General features: G+C 46.6%; 1 protein-coding gene across 1 annotated transcript in view; it reads left to right on the top strand.

Annotated features, from left to right (window-relative positions):
* Window positions 1-19,618, top strand: part of RIMS4 (regulating synaptic membrane exocytosis 4) — a 478,826-nt gene that overhangs the window by 388,903 nt on the left and 70,305 nt on the right. Inside the window, exons 4-5 of the mRNA XM_085619343.1 lie at window positions 3,407-3,519; window positions 6,444-6,545. Of these exons, the coding sequence (XP_085475469.1) occupies window positions 3,407-3,519; window positions 6,444-6,545 (215 nt within the window). The remainder of the gene's footprint in view (window positions 1-3,406; window positions 3,520-6,443; window positions 6,546-19,618) is intronic.

Here is a 19,618-nt window from a genome sequence, read left to right as displayed (position 1 = left end):
CTAAATTGGCAGTATATCACTATCAGGACATGCCACACACATCAGGGCATGTCCTACCTTTCACATACACTGCACCCTGCCCATGGGGGTACCTTGGGACTACCTTAGGGGTGACTAACATGTAAAAAAAGTGAAGGTTAGGGCCTGGCAAGTGCGGGCACTTGCCAAGTCGACATGGCAGTACTAGACTGCCCACAGGCACTGCAATGGCAGGCTTGAGTTACATTTACAGGCTGCTTATGTGGGTGGCACAACCAGTGCTGCAGGCCCACTAGCAGCATTTGATGTACAGGCCCTGGGAACACACAGTTCACTGTACTAGGGACTGACTAGTAAATCAAGTAAGCCAATTATAGAAATACCAATCCATAACAACAATTTACAGAGGGAGCACTTGCACTTTGGCACTGAACAGCAGTGACAAAGTGCCCAAAGCATTTAGACCAGCAAAACAAAGTCTAACACACAGCAAAAACACAGGAGACAAAGGCAAAAATACAAGGGAAACCCACACAAATGATGCCAGGTCTAACACATGGTATCAGCAGCAACAGCATAAAAAGCTTTCTTGGTTAGCTAGCATTTGTGTGGGTTACACGCAGATGTCTCCAGCAGGCCCATGAACCATCTGAGTTATCTTCCACATCAACCAGCATGCATTGGAGGATGCTCGGATATAAGGTTATGAATGGATCTTTCTGTTCACTGGGTACCTTATTTATGGCATTTTGGCATAGGGCAATGCAGCAAGGCACCTTGCGGTGCTGCCCTATGCCAAAGTGAAAGGGCAGGAGTGCACAGTTTATAAGCAATACAGTGTTTTCCTTTCTTCTTGCGCTGGGGCCATTTCTGCAGCCTAGTTGCCAACGTAGGCTCCCTTGCACCTTGGTGCAAGTGTGTCTCCTTTGCATGCAGGATTGTTTTTTGTGCAGGAAGGAGCACCTTCTTGCATAAAAGCAATCCTACGAGGCATGTTCCTCTCTTTATGTGATGGAAAGAGGAAAAAACAAGGAGAAATAAACATATTTCTCCTTGTTACACCTCAACTCGGGAGGCATCCGGATTTGACTCTTCCCAGGTTTACATCACTTTGTAAGTCAAAGGCAGTGTCGAATCCATGGGTGTTGTGTGAGAAAACAACTGCCATACCCATGGAACGCCTCCCGGATGCAGAGTAAGGCGATGCATCAATTTGCGCTGCGTCGCCATACTCATGACTTATGAGGCGCTCATAAATAAGCTACTTGGCTTGCACAGAAAGATACATTCATACTTTGTCAACTGGAATACATGCACTCATAAATAAGCTACTTGGCTTGCACAGAAAGATACATTCATACTTTGTCAACTGGAATACATGCATTTCAACACAGATCATGATAAACCTAGGCTGCTGAGTGGGACACAGGCAATAAACAGGTGTCAGGAGCTGAGCAATACCTAGGGAACGCTGGAGATACAGCTATATTTTTGGTACATCGTGTCCGAAGGGGGCTGAAGACGACACACAATGGGGAAGGATTACTGTTAGAAATGGGGGTCTCAAGTTGGCAATTGTTTGCACCATTGTCCAAGTAGGGACCCTTCTTCCTAGTCAGGGTAAGGGGGATACCCCTGCTCACACCCTTGGTAGCATGGCACGAGCAGACAGGCTTATCTCAGAGGCAGTGTGTAAAGCATTTGTGCACACATACAGTAATACAGTGAAAACACTACAAATGGACACCACACCAGTTTAGAAAAAGAAGTAATCTTTATCTAAACCAAAACGACAACAATCTAACATATAATAATAAAAATGTACTTCTTAGAAGGTAAAAACTGTTCTGTCTATAGCAAACTATAGATGCAACACTTTTCAAAACAAAGTACCTTGGATGCATCAAATTCATAACAAAACAACCCGCAGGGAAGGTGATGCATCGGTTCCTTACTCCAGGGGAGGTGATGCATCGGTTTCTTACTGTGCGGGGAGGTGATGCATTTGTTTCTTACTGCGGCCCAGTTGTCCTTGTAGTTTTGGCGGTGGGATGCGTGGTGATCAGGGATGCGTCGGTTCTTGATGCTGTGGCGGCGGTGGCGCTGCGTTGGACTCTCCAGTCACGGTCCCACGATGCGTTGGTTGTTAGGGGTGACTTGCATGTAAGAAAAGAGAATTTTAGGGCCTGGAAAGTGGGTGTACTTGCTAAGTCGACATGGCAGTAGAGACTGCCCGCAGACACTGCAGTGGCAGGACTGAGACCCCTTTGAAAAGCTGCTTGTGTGGGTGGAACAATCAGGGGTGCAGGCCCACTAGCAGCATTTGACTTACAGGCCCTGGGCACACACAGTGCACTGTACTAGGGACTTAGTAGTAAATCAAATAAACTAATAATGGAAACACAAATCCAAAATAACAATTTACACAGAGAGCATATGCACATTAGCACTGATCAACAGTGGTAAAGTGCCCAAAGCCCTAAAACCAACAAACCAACACAAATAGGGTCAAAAACAGGAGGCCCAAAAGCAAAAAGTCTGGGGATAAACCCGCTGGAAAAGCCAGGACTAACAATTGCTGAATGGTGACCAGGTAGGGAAAGGGAAGGAAGGCTATAATGTATCTTATGACGCACCTGCTGAAGGCGGGGTTGAGGACAGGGCTGACCAACATGAGTGAAAGGCAGAATGGAAGACATTGAGGGGGTACATGAGAAAGGATGGCCATCAGGGAGCTTTCAAGCTCCATGTAACACTGGACTACTCAGAAAATCACATCTGACTATATTGGTCGAAATAGATGAAAGACTCCACTGTCAACAATGGATAGCTATCTCATTTTGGGTAAAGCTACAGATAGCACTCGAAGATGTCAAACAGCCATCTGTATAAAATGTATGAAAGGTTAACTGTGAATGCAGAGGAAGGGTAGCACTTGTTGACAGGGGTTCGTCTACATCCTGCCCTGTAGTTAATTTCTTCCAGTCCCACTCCAATAACTTTCGCCCTAGTTGCATATTTGCAAGCACCACCCCACAAAAATGTAAAAACAATACTTCAGATTAGAAAGGAGAATTGTAACATTGGATGTCACAGTGGGGAAAGGCGTATATGTTTTTGGAGCAAGCGCCAAACAAAGGTAATACATTATACTATGCTCATTATGACGTCAGCAGTAGTCTAATACTTTTATGATCTATAAAATGTTAACAGCTGTCAGTTACTCTGATATTGTATTGTGTTTTTTGGGGGGTAATTGTTGTCACAATATAGACATGCAACTCACATATTTTGAAATATTAACACCACCAACTGTGTCGTTCAATAACAGATCATTAATAACGAATATTCTTGTAGTTATTAATCATGTGCTTCAACAATTCGTCTGTATGCAACAGGGTAATTGACTACCTTTTTTTATTTCCAGCCTGAATTACAGCGGAATGTGTCTGGCATCTAATGGACAATTTAGTGACTTCCTATCTGGTATGGGACCAGCACAATTCGTTGGCAGACAGACACTGGCAACCACGTCACTGGGTAATTGACAGTAAATGTATTATAATTCACAATAGCTATGGTATATAAAGCTAATACCACCATAGGGTTGAATCTTAAAACTCAAGATCTTTGTTCTGATAACTTTCTTGCTTTGGCCAGCTCGTCAACTAGGAGGACAAACAGGAAGATTGAAAACTCCACATTTTTATATTTATTTCTAAAACAAATTATTTAGGATTTGCAAGAAAAAACATACATGTTTTTGGTTCTATACAGCATAAATAGCAATACCCAATTTTCACGTTTCAAAAAATCTCGAAAAACTGTAAATGATTTCTACAATGCCTGATTTAAAAAAAAAAAATAATCTTAAGGAAAATTCATCTTCAGCCATAGATACATTAATCAGTGATGGCCAGTGTCGCTGTAACTCAACCACCGTATGAAACGTAAGGTTCGAGCAGCTGATGATATGTTGTTATGAGATAATCAGCAACAGAACACTTGATTTGGTGTCACTCAGGGCCATCTTCAGAAAACTAATGGTTGAAAAGTAGGAAAATCTTTGATAGTAGATTTTCAGCTACATTTGGAATGCACTTACATCTTTCAAGTGAGTCACAAAGATTTTCCAGAGTTCTCCTGGAATCTACGAATATTGCGGATTTCCAGGAGCGCTCAGTCAAAATGCCTGCATGGGAATTTTAATCCAGCGTGAAATGTTCACATGTATTAATTATGCACAACTTTCCATTTGCACAGTGAAGTTCTTTTTTCCATATGACAATTCCTTCTCCAGTGGACAAAAAGTTTGCTCCACTGCACTATTAAATATTGAGGGTGGTCTCCTCGCCTTTTTAGCTCTGGATAAGTATTTACTCCTGCATTTTATAGGAATACGCTTACAAGTATTTCCAGCTCAGAAATGTTCTGTTTGTAGCCATTCAGTACATTGTTTGTGTTTACTTGATTTTACAAGGCCAGTTCCCTGAATGCTGCCTTCACAGAACGACCCTGCTCCCACCTGTAACCTTAAACTTGCAAATTAAGCAAATTCAAAATACTGCAACATTTTCAACATCTTGGTGTGCCGTTTTTAAGCAGTAAATTCCACCAATGCGGGATTGCGGGATCTTTAAGTCAGGACGTGGTGTTCCCAGTCGTAAGTGGGACTTAGGTGCACAATCGTGTCTGTGAATCAGACTCTTGTTTTTCATCTTGATTACCTTTCTTTGTTGTCTCACATGAATGAAGAATAAAAACACTGGAACGTCTTACTGCTGCATTCACTTTTAATCAGCAGAACTTTCTGTTACCTGACATCTTACTGCAGTGGTGTGCTGGAGAGTGACACAGACAACACTGCTCCGAGTACATACTCCTGGAGAGGCATGTTGGAAGTTTTGCCAGGGCCAAAAAAGTCTTGTCCGGCCTATTATGTTATAGGCACTTTTTTATAAGAGAAAAAACATGGCGGCTATAATGTTTAGCGCCATCTAGTGGTTTTAACAGATTAGCTGCCATGAATAAACAGAGCAGACTTGCTTCAAAATCTAGAAATCATTTTTGCATCACGTGCCTGAGGTCCTGAAAAAGCACCAGGCCTGGAAAATAACCCCCCCATAACACTGCTCCATACGCATCTTGTGATTGCCCAGTTATTGTACACAGTCCTTACTTCATAAGGGTCCACCTCAAGCAGGAGGCAGGCAGCTTGTTGCACAGGGAAATATAAACAAAATAGGATTTGATATTCCTTCATTACTGTCCACACCACTTCTAATTAAATCCTCAATCTCAGCTAGCTGAGCGCATTTGTTATGAAAGCAAGAATGCCCCAATTTGTGACTGTGAATGTGCTCTTTATCTTGCCATAGTAGAGCGAAGGCACACTGTAAACTTACACCACATATTGCCCCAATGCCCAACCTGCCATGGAGAATGACAACTACGCCCTTGTGGTACAGTTAAAAAACTATGGGGCATATTCACAAGCCCCTAATGCCACCCGAGGGTAATTATTTCAAATGCTCCGGTGGCGTTGCTCTCTACCCCATATTTACAAGGTGGCGTTAAGCCACTTAACGTGGCTTAACGCTACCTTGTAAATATGCCCCTTCCCGCAGCAGTACGCTGTGGCAGAGGGGAGGGAAATGGGTGTTGCTGTGGGCATTCCTCCGCAACACCCATTGCTTTTTTACGCTGCCCCATATTTACAAGGATGGGGCCGCGGCAAAAACTAAGACCAAATAAAACCTGGTTTTAGGATCGCGATATGAGAAGAAATTATTAATTTTTCCTCGTACTTTGCTCCATGTGTGCTGCCTATGTGAAACAGTAAATTGCCTTTAAAGATTGTTTTATGTGCAGGAAGGTGTCCCTTTGTGCTTATAAACAATCGCCCCTGTAGCACAGGTACCCCTGCAACATGGTGCAAGAGTGCCTGCGCTGGCTCTAGGCAGCTTTTTTAGCGCCAGCGCTAGAGGAAATGCAGGGGTGCACCATATTTTTATAAATACGGCACAAACCTGCGTTTAAAAAATGTCAGAGCACGGCGTTACCAAATTTGGAGTAACACCATGCTCCGACATTTTATTGTAAATATCCCTCTAAGCTTCTCAAATGTGATTCTCCTTTCATGTAATGTAGACCCAGGTCTAAATGAGAGGAAAAAAAAATGATAACTGCACTGGGTAAGAGGGACGACAGCACATTGACTCATTCAATATGGTGCAGGTTTTTCATCCTTTAACCTCAATAGATCTTTGTATAGTATCAGTGAATGTATCGGAGAGTCAATCACTCGTGCTGAAAGGGTTGTGTGAAGCATGTCATTGCTGTAAAATAACCTACAATTGTTTATGCATGTTGGATTTCTTAGTCTAGATTGGCTTTTTAACCTGGTAACTTGTACATCTCAGATCCAATTCTAATCTTTACCATTCTTTTATTTCTTGTGTCAGGTGATGTTGAGATCGGTTTATTTGAGAGAAATGGGCAACTAGATGTGGAGATAATCCAGGCCCGTGGGCTGACGGCCAAGGTTGGCTCTAGGACGCCCCCAGGTATGGCAAAGTGAACCTTTAACAAGGACTGTTTGATTGAATGCATTAGCTACATATAAATAGTTTTGATGTGTCATAATATTTTTTTTTTAATTCTCAGTAATGTGAAAGTTCATAAATTTGAGGTCCTTCTAACATCCACACTGTACTGTAAGGTGAACCTTTCTTTCTTTGTCTTGTGCCTTAAAATAAGGAAGTCCTTAGCAAATGCTACGGAACTGGTTCCTCAGCTGTGACCCTGAGGATGAATATGGTGTGTTAGGGCCACAGTTGTCTCTTGGTGGTCTGGTCACCAAGTCAGTTGGGTGATGGACGCCCTGTCATTGCCGGTCCACTGTCAGATTGCCCACCCGATCTGATGCCCACAATATGTGTGGCCACTTAATTTTTAAGGTGGTATTGGTAGTGTGAGATTTTTATTTTCACCAAAGGTTTTTGGCCTCTTCGTGCAGCTGAAAACTCTGGATGAAATTCTGAGGAAACATACGGAATTACTATGGGAATCAGACCCAGAATTACAGATTCACACAGTAGTTCCTCATCTATCAGTGAACCTTCAGGGTCCTACTTGTAATCAGAATGAGTTTCCTCACCCTGGAGTTACAAATACCCCAATATCAGTAACTCCGTGGGTGAGGAAATAGCCCATTACCCAGACCACTCATAAAGATGCTAATGCCGAGCCGAGCGGCGTTCGAGGTTCTCGGCCGTTTGTGGCTTTTAATGGTGGCTTGCTGGTAGGACCCCACCTGGCAACTACTTGGTCTGGTGCATCCTTGAGGTGGCACTGGGTCCCCGTGCCCTGATGAAATTGCCACAAAGTCACTGGCAATGAAACATCTTGGCCATTCCGGGTAGAATGGTCTAAACATGACACTGTTGTTTTAAATGAGTACATACACAATGAAAATTAAAGACAGTTGTTTTGTGTTTCCGTAACTCAATTTTAATCTTGTGGGATCAGCACAATTGGCCTCCTTTTCACAACGGGGGTCTTTAGGGATCGAAGCGTTTGGATTTGTATAAATATCACTTTATTTGACACACTGCGTTCCCTTAGCTACACATAATTGGGAGTTGGGTTCCGTTTCTGTCTGTGCCAATGATGACAAAGTGAGCTAACTGGTGAAAACTTACAAGCTGCTCCCCTGGTGTTGCTTACGTGAGGCACTTCCTTGACTCACCTCACTTTTTAGATCTGAATGCTTGTCAAGTTCTGTGGGATATCGGCCTGTTTTTAATTGGGTTTTATAAAAAAGACACATATGGCAGGATATATGACTAGACATCAAACCCTGTCTCACCCTGAAAGAAATGGGGTGACTCTCCCTGTCAACTTTGATTTATATGTGTGATATATAACCAGGTCTTTGTATGTGGACAATATTGAGTGGAGGGCGCACTGGTTTATTTTCCCTCTTGAGCTCCCTTTTGGAATATGCGCTCATAAAGAGAGCCTTAGAGTGTGTTGTTGTGTTGGAGGGGATATTTGAAGAACCTGCTCCCGCTGTCTTGGCAAGTGTATTTTTGGTGAAAATGCTTAATGCCAATCAGGCCGTCATGGCGTCATGACAGTGTGTTGTCATTTTCTCTTTGTTTGGTGCCTAATATGTGCTTTTCATTGACTAGGGCTACAGCCACTGTTTGATGAGGATGATTGCTTCATAGGGATTTGAAGGGAAAGGACATGTTGTGCCCTAGATAGGGGGAGTGTTTAGACCACAAAATAATGGGACGTTTCATGTAAGATATAAAAATACTTCTGGGCTGGAAGAGTGAATAGATGCTTGAGATTTGGATAAATGTAGTATAGTAGTAAACTCTTGGGTGCATCATTTCACAGATAATGGAGATAGTGCCGCTTGCCCTCATTCTGGTTTAGTTCTAACATTGACATTCCGATGTGAATGGACCCCAGGTATTGATCGTTCATGTTGGAAGCCAGTGCAGGACTGCGCATGTGCCCCTCATTATGAAAAGGATCTTTTGACTGAATCTGATTGGCTGCTGAGAGGTGTCCATGAACAATATATACACAGGTAGGTAGATGCAGACAGCTAATGAAAATGAGTTGGGAAGGTACTAATAACCCCAAAGGTGTATGTGAATTATGTAAAGGTGGCCAACAAGATTTGCTTCACGTGTTACTAATATGTCCCAATGTGAGTATAGTAGCTGCTCGACGACGTTATATAACCCCAATTCAATTAAAGGATGATGCATTCTCGGCCCAAGATTTAATTACATTGTGTAACTCTCCTGTTAATGAATTTATTTGCCATAACTTGTTTACGTTTTTAAAAAGCTTTCTGAAGCTGTTTTAAGTTATAAGCACAACCTGAAGATTTTATCTTACTTATTCTTTTCGAATGTTGTATGGGTAGGTGGTCGAATATTGCTATTGTACCATCTTATAGTGAGTCTAAAAAGCAAACGTTTTTTATCTAAGCATTTTTATGAGTATTAATAATAATTTTAATTCTGTATTTGTTGATCTCAGTTGAGGTCTGGATCAAATAAAAAATGTACAATTTACTACAATTTACTGAGGAGGTTGGAATGTGGAGAGCCTGGAAAGTTTAGACTTCAGATAAAAGGTGGAGTAACAGGATCTTTTGAGAACAGGTGGTCTGAAGTGATGTAGTAAAAGGGGCTGGACACAGAAAAATCTTTGTGAATCAGTCCTCTGCTGAATAATGGCCTGCACTCTCTAGCCCTTAGACACAATAAGTTAGCAGACCATATATCTGCTCACATTTGGGTGCTGTTCCTCTGAGCAACAACAGATAAACCAGTGGAGATGGGCGGGGCTACATAAAACGTAAAGGGTACATTGTTTCCATCTTGTTGCAAAGCAATACCTGTAGATGGAAGAGGCGTAATGGAGGCCCATGCAGCCCCTGCGGTGCGCGGGTCCTCCACACATTTCACTTCAAAGGGGGCCCCCTTGGGCTGCCCAGCTGCAAACAAATAAAACACTCAGACACAGCAAGGCAATTAGGGAATGGAAAATGGGAGCCCCCTCACCTTACATTGCATAAGGGACCCCAGAGGTTTTGTTACGCCACTGGTAATTAGTGGTATGAGTAACAGGGTGGTGCTGCTTGTGAGATAAAGCTGGAGAAGAAAATAGTTGCTGACAGAGGCGTACTGCCACAATTTCGTTGTCAGCGTATTGTTTGACACAAACATTGCAGTCAAATATTTATTATCATGGACATCATTTAAGGGTCACCATAGCTGCATAGGACATCTGCTGTGAAACCAAGATCAGTCCATGCGATTCATGACGGAAACCAGATATTTGCTGTCTGTCCTGCAGCTTTAGCAGCACGTTGACCCCAAATAAATATACCTCTTACTGTGTGTGATTGGAGTGCATGTTTTCCTAAGTGTTTTTTGTGTGTAAGTAATGTGTGTGTGCATGTGTAAAATATGTGCCTGGCAGTGAATGTAGGACATGTTTCGCTGTGTTTAGAGTATGCGTGCCTATGTGTGTGACATGTGTGGTCTTTCAATGGCTGCGTTTCTGGCAGTGTCTATTTTTTATTATTTTATGGAATTTTATATAGCGCGAACCTGAACCAAGGGAACCGGGTATCAGAGCGCTTTACACAAGCACCAGTTGCGTTACTTGAGGACACATTCATTTTTGATAGGCACGGGGAGATTAATTGATTTGACCAGAATCACAGAATGTTGGGCATCCTTGCCGAGACTCGAACCCGGTTCCCCAGATCTGCGATCAACCGCCCTAGCCATTAGGCCAACTCCTCTCCCCAATCTATATATTTGTGATGTAGATCCAGGACAGATTACATTCTTGGCACTCTGGTATATAATCCAGTTTCTCCTATTAGAAATCCATGACTGAAATTGTCAGAAGGAAAAGAAAAATCTTGAATGATTAAAATGTTATCACATGGAATGGGGAAACACAGGGTGATAGAAAAGAACTGTGTGAGCATGCGTTCGTTCATGTGTGTGCGTGAAAGACAGTGTGTCACTCACTATAATAGTAATATGCCTCGTATTGCGTGTGTAGTAGTGTGTAGGTGTCTGTGTTAGAAAAATGTCGAATTTTTTTCTGCCTGTATTAGTAAGGTGGGTTTGACTGAGCATGTGTTAGAAACAGATTTATGAGTGTGTAGCAAATGTGTATTTGTGTGGAAACTGGGCCTTGCTGTGAATCTTCAAATTGTGTGTCTAGACCTGTGTGTCTAGTTGTATTTTTAAGGTATGCACATCTGACTATGTGCTCTTTGTAGTGCCTGGCTGTCCCTGTGTTCGAAATATATTTCTGATTAGGCGTGCCATGTGTATTTGTGTAAGAAATGAGTGCTTGGTTGTGTGTGTTAAGAACAAACGCCTGACACTCATCATGTTAGAAAGATGTGTCTGCATTTGTGTGTTGAGTTCTGAGAGCTGTCAGAGACTTCAGAGGATAGGAATGTAGAAACAAACAGGAAATGAGGCTGGACTTATAGGCTGAGTGCAATTAGTATCAACAGGTGAGGGAGGAATGGGTGCAAATAGGTTAGAAGAGGGTTTGTGCCCACAAACTGAAGGGCATTAAAAGCATAGAGATGAGCAGTGGCAGCTGGTGGCTTTTCAAAGTGGTGAGGTGCAAATGTTGGGGGCGAGTGCCAGGTCGCAAGTAAAGCAAAGGGAACGAACCCAAATGACATAAGAAGGATTCCAGGGGCGGGTCTGGGAGGGTTTCCCCCTTACAAAAATAAAAAAAATAGAGTGGCAAATGATGCGTTGAAAAAGCACATTTTGAGAAATGGCACCATCAGAATAAATCCAATACCCATTGCAAAATCTTTTTTTACAATGCCATGGTAATACTGTTTGTTGTGTGTGCTGCTAATTTGCTTATTTAGTTGACATTTGCAAGGTGGCCAACATAGTCTGTTCCCACTCTTGTACTGTAACCACTCTCTCTCCTTGGCTTGCATTGCCAATGCTTTTTATTGAGGCGACAAAGAGGACCCCAGGTTGCCATCTGGTCTGAAAGTGCCTCATGTTCAGAAAATAAACAACAGTGGGGGAAATATGTTGAGTGCTGTAGATGGTTAACACATATTAGTGAATATAATTACATATAAAATTAGATATGTGTTTTTGTTTACAGTGGGGGGAGACATGCAATTTCACTGCCACTTCCTTAACTTTTCTGGTATTCTGCTGCCTCTAAGTACATTTATTAGATGTTTGAGTTAGCTGAGAATATATGTACTTGAATGGAGTTGAATAGGTTAATAACATGGAACAGAGCTCACAACTGCAGAAAGGCCAGACCAAGGAACCAAAAGCAGACCTGGCAAAATTGCTCCCTTATGGCCCTCGCTCTTTCCACCTCTCTTTCTCTCGGTTTAATCTCTCTCCTCCCTCCCTGATCTATTTTCCTCCACCTCCCTCCTTTCTCTTTAAGCCCCACTGTGCCTGCAGTTATCCTGCGGGAGCTCAGAAGTGAGACACACCTGCCTTGGGCTTTCAAAGTCACCTTCCAGCCTCCCCGCTGTGTGGAGAACTGACTATTCCCAATGTTGAGGAGTGAAGTACCACAGCTTTCCTGGCAGGAAGAGCGAGTTACAAGGAGGTGCTAACTGAGCAATCTGTGAAGCAAATGACAGTTTAATAGAAACAAACCACAGGAGTTATAAAGTAAAGCCCCAGTCTATCCAAGATTGTAGAGAAACCATAACATTTATTAGGCTTGTTTGAGCAATCCCAGCATCCATTTGACCTTGGAAAAGGGTGCAGCAGCCCTAATAGGTGACTACCTCACCGCTTGGATCTACAGGTTTGGGAGGGAGGGTAGACGCAAAGGATGGATGCCACGCACTCGTTTCTGATGAACCCTCCCCACCCCCTCCACCCCATTCAGTTGGAGTGAGCTGTGCCTGAGTTCCTACTGCCCAGCTCACTACAAAACCCAGCAGGAGGCCCCAGCCTGAAACTGTTGCTTTTGTGGGGGGAAGGGGGAGGAGGGGCTTGCAACATTCATGCTACAACTAGACATTCCTTAGTAAAATTGCACCTCTTCTGTTCTCAGCGGCAGCTCCGCCGCTCTGGCAGAGGAGCGTCGCCCCACCTGTCAGCAGCCCCAAAAAATTAAAATAAAACGATAATAAACAATTTATTATCGTTTTGTTTCTGCTCTGGAGCCGTGGTTTGGGGTGGGGCCAGGGGGATGACAGGCTGGTGGAGGAGTGTTTTTCACTGCGCATGACGGTCTGGCCAGCCTGTGTTGCCGGGTAGGAGAGAGCAGGCACAGGCTCCCAGTCCTAGTTTAACTGGGAACGCAAACCATCGGCGCTCAGGCCAATCCTGACACTGCTTTCAGCAGCATAAAAGCAGCATCAGGATAGGCCGCAGTGCACTATGGGAGCCTGTGCCTGCAGAAGAGAGGGGTGCAATGTGGCAGGTAAGTGTTTTTTATATGTTTCTGTCATCAGTCTGTCCGTCCCCCTCAACCCCCCACCCCCTCTGCCGTTCCACTCTATCCACACACTGTCCGCTGCTGACTATATTGCCATTTTCTTTCTTAAATAGGTGACAGAGGAGGCACAACTTTACCAAGGAATGTTGGTGTAGTGTAGCTTTACTTTCACAAGTATTTTACATTTGTATTTGGCAGCCTTGGACGTTAATCTATTAACGGGCACATTTATTTCCTGAAATGAATCATGATATCTGCTCATCATCAATCAATCAATCATGAAATTTGTAAAGCGCACTACTTACCCGTGAGGATCTCAAGGCGCTGGGGGGGGGGGGGGGTGATGCTACTGCTCGAAGAGCCAGGTCTTTAGTAGTCTCCTGAAGGTAAGTAGGTCTTGGGTCTGCCATAGGAGGATGGGGAGGGTGTTCCAGGTCTTGGCGGCAAGGTAGGAGAACAATATGCCACCGGTGGTTGTTCTTCGGATGTGGCGGACGGTAGCGAGGGCGCGGTTGGCGGAGCAGAGCTGGCGGTTCGGGGTGTAGATGGTGAGTCGTCTGATGAGGTATGCTGGTCCGGTGTTGTGGAGTACCTTGTGTGCGTGGCTTAGGAGTTTGAAGGTTGTTGACGGGCAGCCAGTGCAGGTCTCTCAGGTGGGGTGTGATGTGGCTGTGTCGAGGGAGGTCGAGGATCAGACGGGCAGAGGCGTTCTGTATGCGTTGCAGTCGTTTCAGCAATTTGGCCGGGGCTCCCGCATAGAGGGCGTTTCTGTAGTCCAGCCTGCTGCTGACGAGGGCCTGGGTGACCGTTCTTCTTGTGTCGGTTGGGATCCACCTGTAGATCTTCTGGAGCATGCAGAGGGTGTTGAAGCAGGAGGATGAGACGGCGTTGACTTGCTTGGGCATGGTGAGTGTTGAGTCGAGGACAAACCCCAGGTTGAGTGAGTGGTCGGTGGGTGTTGGTGCTGCTCCCAGGGCGGTCGGCAACCAGGAATCGTCCCAGACTGAGGGGGTGGAGCCAAGGATGAGGACCTCCGTCTTGTCCAAGTTCAGCTTCAGATGGCGGTTCTTCATCCATTCGGCGACGGCTTTCATTCCTTAATGGAGGTTGGTTTTGGCGGTGAGGGGGTCCTTGGTGAGGGAGAGGATCAGCTGTGTGTCGTTGGCGTAGGAGACGATGTTGAGGTCGTGCAGTCTGGCGACATGGGCGAGCGGGGCCATGTAGATGTTGAACAGTGTCGGGCTGAGGGATGATCCTTGGGGTACGCCGCAGATGATCTTGGAGGCCTCGGACCGGAATGGGGGGATGCGGACGCTCTGGGTTCTGCCGGAGAGGAAGAAGGTGGTCCATTCCAGAGCCTTGTCTCGGATCCCTGCGTTGTGAAGGCGTTTGCGTTGGGCGCTGTGGCAGACAGTGTGGAAGGCGGCTGATAGGTCCAGGAGGATGAGGGCCGCGGTTTCGTCTTTGTCCAGCAGGGCCCTGATGTCGTCGGTGGCGGCAATGAGGGCGGTTTCGGTGCTGTGGTTGCTGCGGAATCCAGACTGGGACGGGTCTAGGATGTTGTTCTCCTCGAGGTAGTGGGTCAGCTGTTTGTTGACGGCTTTCTCGATGACCTTTGCCGGGAAAGGGAGCAGAGAGATGGGCCGGAAGTTCTTGAGGTCTCTCGTGTCCGCCTTGGGTTTCTTGAGCAGGGCGTTGATCTCGGCGTGCTTCCAGCTCTCCTGGAAGGTCACGGTCTCGACGGAGATGTTGATGGCCTTGCGGAGATGGGGTGCGATGGTGGCCCTGGCTTTGTTGAAGATGTGGTGTGGGCATGGGTCTGACGGGGAGCTGGAGTGGATAGTGTTCATGATCTTGATGGTGTCGTTGTTGATGTGGGTGCAGGTGAGCAGGGGATCGCTGTGGGTGGTGGCCGTGGGGTCTGAGGTGTCGTTGGTTGTTGGGGTGGTCAGGTTGTCGAAGCTGTTGGGGATGTCGGCGATCTTTTGGTAGAAGAAGGTGGCAAGGGAGTTGCACAAATCTTGCGATGGTGGGATGTCGTTGGTGTTGGAGCTGGGGTTGGAGAGTTCCTTCACGATGTTGAGGAGCTCTTTGCTGTTGTGTGCGTTGTTGTCCAGGCGGTCTTTGAAGGCGGTCCTTTTGGCGGTTCTGATGAGGTGATGGTGTTGGCGCATGGCGGTCTTGTAGGCTTCTAGGTTCTCCGGTGTCTGTTCGCTGTGCCATTTCTTCTCTAGTTTCTGGCAGGTTTGTTTGGAGGCCTGGAGTTCTGCAGAGAACCAGCTGGCATTCTTGGTGGTGTGTCTATTGGAGGGTTTCTTGAGCGGGGCAAGAGTGTTGGCGCAGTCGTTGATCCAACGCCTGAGGTTGCTGGCGGCGGTGTCGGGGTCGGTGGGGTCAGCAGGTGGGCATCGGGCGAGGGCGGTGTTTAGCTGGTCTGGTGATTTTGCTCCAGCTGCGGCGGGGGGCCTGTTGGGTGCAGTGGTGCGTGGTGGGTTTCTGGAAGGTGAAGTGGATGCAGCGATGGTTGGTCCAGTCGAGTTCGGTGGCGTGGCTGAAGGAGATGTGGGGGCTTGCGGAGAAGATGGGGTCAAGCGTGTGTCCGGCGGAGTGGGTGGGCGCAGTGACGAGCTGTCTGAGTCCGAGGTTGGAGAGGTTGGTGGTCAAAATGGTGGAGTTAGTGTCGTTGTTGTTCTCGAGGTGGAAGTTCATGTCTCCGAGGAGGATGTAGTCCATGGAGGCCAGGGCGTGCATACTGAAGAAGTCGGCGAGGGAGTCGCTGAACTGAGGCCGGGGTCCCGGGGGTCTTTAGATCAGAGTTCCTCTGAGTGTGGTGTTGGGATCAGTGTGGATCTGGAAGTGCAAGTGTTCGGCGGTGCTGAGGGTGTTGTCGGAGTTGGTCGAGACCAGGAGGGTGGTCTTGCGGATGATGGCGATTCCACCTCCTACTCCGTTGGTGCGGTCTCTGCGGGTGATCTTGTAGCTGTCCGGGATGGCTATGGCGATGTCGGGTGCCGAGGAGTCGTTCATTCAGGTCTCTGTCAGGAAGGCTACGTCCGGGGAGGATGTGTCGAGCAGGTCCCAGAGTTTGACGGCGTGTTTGCGTGTGGAGCGGGTGTTCAGTAGTATGCATCTGAGGTGGTTGCGTTCTTTCACAGTGGGTAGCTTGGCGGGTCGGATGCTGGTGAAGCTGCAGTTCTGGCAGGAGAAGGGTCCTTGGGTGCGCTTCGGGGTGGCCAGGAAGCAGGTTTGTGATTGTCCGGTGTTGAGTGCGTGGAGGGTGCTGGCATCGTAGCGGTGTCGGGTGTCGTGGCTGTTCGCGGGGGCCAGGGGTTCTGGCGCTGGGCGCAGTCCAGGTGCGTACGGGTGCAGACGGGCTTGCCTTAGGCACGCCTATGGCGCGCCAGCGGCGCACCCGCTGCGCAAGGCGGCCTCCATAAGAAGGGGGGTGGGAGGGAGGAACAGCTGGGAGGAGGGAGTGGACGAATGCGCGAGCGGGGGGCAGGGCTGCAGGGGACGCAGCGGGGTCAAGAACGGCGAAGGAACAGAGAAAAAGGGCACAGGGCACAGAAATACAATAGGGGAAAGAAACCTACGAATGGACGAGTGGGGGGGCGGGGCTGCAGGGGATGCAGCGGCGGGGAAATGGGGTCAGGAACAGAAGGCAGAAACAAGGGCACAGGGCACAGAATACAAGGGGAAAGGAGGAATGAAACAAAACAGTAAAAATGATTAAGCAGAGCAATCCAAATACAAAAACAGACCTACGGCCTACCACTGGCCACCAGGGATGAGGCGCAGGTGATAGCCTGCGGGTGGAGGAGGGCCTCGAACACGCGGTTGTGGCAGCAGCAGCGAGCTGGAGCAGGGGCACAACAGGTGGTGCTGTTGCGGCGTGGGGAGCGACCTGCCTGGAACAGGGTCAAGGGTCGCTCTCCTCACCGAGCAGCGGCTGCCATAAGAAGGGGGGGTGGGAGGGAGGAGCAGTTGGGAGGAGGGAGTGGACGAATGGGCGAGCGGGGGGGCGGGCCGCAAGGGACGCAGGGGCGGGAAAAACAGGGTCAGGAATGGCGACGGAACATTGAAATGCCGATAAAGCTAGCAGTATTACCTGGTATAAGTGTTTCATTGTGCACGAGGAGCAGCTAGCATGGTTCATTTCAGGAAATAAGTGCACCCGTAAAATACCAGGGAAAGTGGAAGTTACACCAACAACACAGCAAGCATTACTTAATATACATACACCCAACGTACATATAGTCCCGCCTAAAGCATCTCTCTAATGTATGTTTAAGAAACAAAACGACAAACATAATGACTACAATATTTACGGTAAAGATTTGACTTAGCATGTTTTGTCGTTTCTTAAATAGGTGATGAGGGCCGCTGCAGCAAAATGTGCAATTTGAAACCATTCGGCAATCAGAACTAAGGCCTCACATCTTCCCTGTTGCTAATCAACAAAAATTTAAGTAAATTGAAAAAAAGAAAAAGAAATTGTAAAATCGTTACATAATGTTTTCTGAGCATTAAGACAAAACCAGCATGTTAAGAGTCTGCACAGGCCGGTTTTATGTTTTTTAATGTATTCTCAGCCCAGGGAAAATACCTTGAAAATGTGTAGCTGTGACATCTAAAGCCCCAAATTCAAGGAAGCAGAACCGAAAGAAAGCCTCCGCTCTCTGCTTGTACGCACAATCTCTTGTCTCTGCTTCCACTCCCGTGTGCGCAGTGCCGTTACTGGCGCTGTGCACAATGGGACGAGAGCAAGGGCAGAATAAACAAGCATTTGCAATGCAATACCGTCTCGCATTTGCAAGAGTTGAAGCTAATGGCATTGTAAATGACAATGCCTTTTATTTATCTGTTTTGATAATTAACACATAAATAAAAGACATTGTCATTTGCAATGCCAATAGCTGAAACTCTTGTAAATACGAGACCTATTTCATTTCGAAGTAGCAGACGCCATTTTCTCCGGGCTGCTTGGAAAGTGAAAGCGTGCATGGCGTGCTGAATATTGCAGGAAAGCCTGTCCTGCCTGCAGTAGGAGAAACTCTTTAAAGAATAGTGGTTACAAACTAAATAAGACATACCGTGTAGCAACCGAAGTAAAAGGGCCAGGCCTCATGGGCGGTTATAAATGAAGACAAGGCGGCACTAAGGAGGGACTAACAAGTCTATTAACGAATCAGAAGCCAGCATTTACAAAGGACAATGACACAAGACAATGAGTAATATGGACTGACAGTGGGCGGATCTTCAACTCCATATTCGAATACCGCATGCCTCCCAGAGGAGCGCATGCGCTGCCCATGTTCGACCTAAAAATGGCTAATCACTGCATGGCTTCAAAATGAAGCCATACAATGATTAGCTGCATTCTGTGAGCCTCCCACCACAGCGCTGCCTCATGTCCTCATGCTCTTGAGCCAATCCATACACAGCTCCCTTGCTTTTTTTGTTAGTAAACAGCATAAGTGCATCAGGATTGGCTGGTGCTTGCAAACAAGGTGCTCCTAAGGAGACAGGGGCTGTGGTTCTGCTCCCCCGGTCACTACCGTTGTGCAAGTAGGGAGAGGCCTCCAGTGCACATGTTGGACTGGACAGAGAAAGACCCCCACTCAATCTGATATGTGCACTTTAATTCAAGCCTGTCTCCCTTGTCAGCTGCAGTAAGCCCCGCCCCCACCCTCGCAGAAAGGCCCCTGTGCCTGAAAAAAAGCAGAGCAGCATAGCCAGAAAAGTAAACATTAATTTTAACAAGATAAATGTTTCATTTAATACGGGGGCAAGAGATACAGGGGGCAACGCTCCAGCGCCCTTATAGAAGGCTGCCCTGGCAGGTGAGCAGGGTTCTACATGCATGTAGGTGAGAACGGGGTAAGCTGCACATAAAACACACAAAGATGACAGAGGCTAGGTGCAAATGGGCCACAGAGAGATTAGTGCTTATAGGTTAGCAGGTAAGAAGGGCGAATTAACTGCACATAAAGGGAGTTTAGGTGTGCAGAGGTGTATGTTCACCCCAGTTATAGTGGGATTCGGTCACTCAGGAAACATGAGCCTGTGTGAGAGGGGCTAGGCGACCCCAGAAACAAAACATGTCCAATTTGAGGCAGATAGGTGAGGGTGGCTGTCTGTAAACAGATCACAGGAACTAGGTACACACAGGGTAAAGCAAGCAACACGCGCTGGTGAGAGCTAGGCATGTGTGGGTGACGGAATGCACACAGGTGATTAGTATTAGGTGAATTCAGATGTAGTTACGCCCTGTCAAATTGGACACAGTGCAAACACAAGTAATATGAGGCTAGGAGCTCGTAAGTGAGAGTTTGAGCTATCGGCACACACAGACGTGAACCTTATCCGAGCAGACCTCACCAAACTCAATGAGAAGGTCAAACAAGTAGAAATCACGAAGACGAGCCTAGTTGGGGATGTCACGTAACTCCAAGGGGATGTTCATGACTTACAGAACTTCCGCAAACTCGCTGAACACAAACTGGACGATTATGAGTAGTGGCTTCAGCGGAACAACATACACATACTGGGGGTGCTGGAGAAGGCAGAAGGGCAGGCACCGGACCTCTTTGTGGAGGACCTTATCCTTAACCATCTACAGCCC

The sequence above is a fragment of the Triturus cristatus genome, chromosome 7 (assembly GCF_964204655.1).
Source record: "Triturus cristatus chromosome 7, aTriCri1.1, whole genome shotgun sequence".
In the NCBI taxonomy this organism is placed as follows: Eukaryota; Metazoa; Chordata; class Amphibia; order Caudata; family Salamandridae; genus Triturus; species Triturus cristatus.
Note: the sequence above shows the minus strand (reverse complement) of the source record. Positions and strands in the feature narration are given on the sequence as shown.